The sequence below is a fragment of the Oncorhynchus masou genome, chromosome 12 (assembly GCF_036934945.1).
Source record: "Oncorhynchus masou masou isolate Uvic2021 chromosome 12, UVic_Omas_1.1, whole genome shotgun sequence".
NCBI lineage: Eukaryota > Metazoa > Chordata > Actinopteri > Salmoniformes > Salmonidae > Oncorhynchus > Oncorhynchus masou.
Window position 1 is genome coordinate 38,398,217 of NC_088223.1, and position 3,858 is coordinate 38,402,074.

The 3,858-nt window shown below is 40.7% G+C and overlaps 1 protein-coding gene across 1 annotated transcript; it reads left to right on the forward strand.

Moving 5' to 3' along the window:
- On the forward strand, nt 1-3,414 carry LOC135549316 (trichohyalin-like). Its single transcript, XM_064979322.1, has one exon. It carries the CDS (start codon nt 1-3, stop codon nt 3,412-3,414), a length of 3,414 nt encoding a protein of 1,137 aa, XP_064835394.1.
- Nucleotides 3,415-3,858: the final 444 nt, after the last annotated feature.

Here is a 3,858-nt window from a genome sequence, read left to right on the forward strand (position 1 = left end):
ATGAAAGAAAGAGATGAGTTTGATCTGATGAAGTCTGAAACCCAGGGACAATTGGAGGAAATAGAACAAAACAAACAAGACATTCGTGTGGAGAAGGAAAAGCTGGATCAGATCAAAGCTGAGTTAGAAAGACGGTCTGAAGACGTAAATCAGATCATGGATGAGACAAGACGGGAGAGGGGGAAGGTTGAAGAACTGGCTATCCAAACTCAAAAACAAAGAGAAGAAATGGTGGGTTTTATGGAAAAGAGCAAACAAACGCAGAACGAACTGGAACTCATGAATGACAAGATTGAAAGAGAGAAACAAGACATCGAAGAAAGTCGGGATGTGCTAACAAAGGAGAGAGAGGAGCTGGAACAAATGAGGAGTGAGATACAGCAACAGAGAGAGGAGACAGAATCTCAAATGGAAGACCAAAGGAAAGAGAAAGAACATTTGGAACAAATGACGACGGACATGAAAAAACAGTTGCTAGAGGTGGTTAATGACAAGGAAATGATAGAAAGCACAATGGGTGAACTGAGAGTGAAAGAGGCAGAAATGGTGAGAGAAAAAGACAACATGGATAACAGGATGGTAAGGTTCAAAGAGGAAGAGGATAGAATGCGTGAAGAAATCGGAAGGAAGATGGACATCTTAAAGCAGGAAAGTTGTGAAATCAAAAGACTTAGAGATGAAATTGACAGTGAAAAGGACCAGCTGAATGCAAAATTGCTTGAGTTGGAAAAAATGTGTGAAGAACTAGATAGAGAGAAGAAGGAAGTGAAAGACAGGAAGGATGAAACACTGAAAGAGAAAGATCAGTTGGAAGAGAGGGCAGGTAAGATAAATAAGGAGAAAGAGGAATTGGATATCAGTCTTGAACTGATGAAAAGACAAAGGGAAGACTTGACAAGCTTGAAGGCTGAAGCAGAAGCACAGACCGAGCCTATGGAAATAGACTGGAAGGAAAAGCTCACGAGGGAAAGACAACAACTTGAAGATGTAAAGGAGGAGATACAGAAGGAAAAAGAAGCCTTTGAGAGAAAGAAGGAATTGACCATGAAAGAAAGAGATGAGTTTGATCTGATGAAGTCTGAAACCCAGGGACAATTGGAGGAAATAGAACAAAACAAACAAGACATTCGTGTGGAGAAGGAAAAGCTGGATCAGATCAAAGCTGAGTTAGAAAGACGGTCTGAAGACGTAAATCAGATCATGGATGAGACAAGACGGGAGAGGGGGATGGTTGAAGAACTGGCTATCCAAACTCAAAAACAAAGAGAAGAAATGGTGGGTTTTATGGAAAAGAGCAAACAAACGCAGAACGAACTGGAACTCATGAATGACAAGATTGAAAGAGAGAAACAAGACATCGAAGAAAGTCGGGATTTGCTAACAAAGGAGAGAGAGGAGCTGGAACAAATGAGGAGTGAGATACAGCAACAGAGAGAGGAGACAGAATCTCACATGGAAGACCAAAGGAAAGAGAAAGAACATTTGGAACAAATGACAACGGACATGAAAAAGCAGTTGCTAGAGGTGGATAATGACAAGGAAATGATAGAAAGCACAATGGGTGAACTGAGAGTGAAAGAGGCAGAAATGGTGAGAGAAAAAGACAACATGGATAACAGGATGGTAAGGTTCAAAGAGGAAGAGGATAGAATGCGTGAAGAAATCGGAAGGAAGATGGACATCTTAAAGCAGGAAAGTTGTGAAATCAAAAGACTTAGAGATGAAATTGACAGTGAAAAGGACCAGCTGAATGCAAAATTGCTTGAGTTGGAAAAAATGCGTGAAGAACTAGATAGAGAGAAGAAGGAAGTGAAAGACAGGAAGGATGAAACACTGAAAGAGAAAGATCAGTTGGAAGAGAGGGCAGGTAAGATAAATAAGGAGAAAGAGGAATTGGATATCAGTCTTGAACTGATGAAAAGACAAAGGGAAGACTTGACAAGCTTGAAAGCTGAAGCAGAAGCACAGACCGAGCCCATGGAAATAGATTGGAAGGAAAAGCTCACGAGGGAAAGACAACAACTTGAAGATGTAAAGGAGGAGATACAGAAGGAAAAAGAAGCCTTTGAGAGAAAGAAGGAATTGACCATGAAAGAAAGAGATGAGTTTGATCTGATGAAGTCTGAAACCCAGGGACAATTGGAGGAAATAGAACAAAACAAACAAGACATTCGTGTGGAGAAGGAAAAGCTGGATCAGATCAAAGCTGAGTTAGAAAGACGGTCTGAAGTCGTAAATCAGATCATGGATGAGACAAGACGGGAGAGGGGGAAGGTTGAAGAACTGGCTATCCAAACTCAAAAACAAAGAGAGGAAATGGTGGGTTTTATGGAAAAGAGCAAACAAACGCAGAACGAACTGGAACTCATGAATGACAAGATTGAAAGAGAGAAACAAGACATCGAAGAAAGTCGAGATGTGCTAACAAAGGAGAGAGAGGAGCTGGAACAAATGAGGAGTGAGATACAGCAACAGAGAGAGGAGACAGAATCTCACATGGAAGACCAAAGGAAAGAGAAAGAACATTTGGAACAAATGACAACGGACATGAAAAAGCAGTTGCTAGAGGTGGATAATGACAAGGAAATGATAGAAAGCACAATGGGTGAACTGAGAGTGAAAGATGCAGAAATTGTGAGAGAAAAAGACAACATGGATAACAGGATGGTAAGGTTCAAAGAGGAAGAGGATAGAATGCATGAAGAAATCGGAAGGAAGATGGACATCTTAAAGCAGGAAAGTTGTGAAATCAAAAGACTTAGAGATGAAATTGACAGTGAAAAGGACCAGCTGAATGCAAAATTGCTTGAGTTGGAAAAAATGTGTGAAGAACTAGATAGAGAGAAGAAGGAAGTGAAAGACAGGAAGGATGAAACACTGAAAGAGAAAGATCAGTTGGAAGAGAGGGCAGGTAAGATAAATAAGGAGAAAGAGGAATTGGATATCAGTCTTGAACTGATGAAAAGACAAAGGGAAGACTTGACAAGCTTGAAGGCTGAAGCAGAAGCACAGACCGAGCCTATGGAAATAGATTGGAAGGAAAAGCTCACGAGGGAAAGACAACAACTTGAAGATGTAAAGGAGGAGATACAGAAGGAAAAAGAAGCCTTTGAGAGAAAGAAGGAATTGACCATGAAAGAAAGAGATGAGTTTGATCTGATGAAGTCTGAAACCCAGGGACAATTGGAGGAAATAGAACAAAACAAACAAGACATTCGTGTGGAGAAGGAAAAGCTGGATCAGATCAAAGCTGAGTTAGAAAGACGGTCTGAAGACGTAAATCAGATCATGGATGAGACAAGACGGGAGAGGGGAAGGTTGAAGAACTGGCTATCCAAACTCAAAAACAAAGAGAAGAAATGGTGGGTTTTATGGAAAAGAGCAAACAAACGCAGAACGAACTGGAACTCATGAATGACAAGATTGAAAGAGAGAAACAAGACATTGAAGAAAGTCGAGATGTGCTAACAAAGGAGAGAGAGGAGCTGGAACAAATGAGGAGTGAGATACAGCAACAGAGAGAGGAGACAGAATCTCACATGGAAGACCAAAGGAAAGAGAAAGAACATTTGGAACAAATGACAACGGACATGAAAAAGCAGTTGCTAGAGGTGGATAATGACAAGGAAATGATAGAAAGCACAATGGGTGAACTGAGAGTGAAAGAGGCAGAAATGGTGAGAGAAAAAGACAACATGGATAACAGGATGGTAAGGTTCAAAGAGGAAGAGGATAGAATGCGTGAAGAAATCGGAAGGAAGATGGACATCTTAAAGCAGGAAAGTTGTGAAATCAAAAGACTTAGAGATGAAATTGACAGTGAAAAGGACCAGCTGAATGCAAAATTGCTTGAGTTGG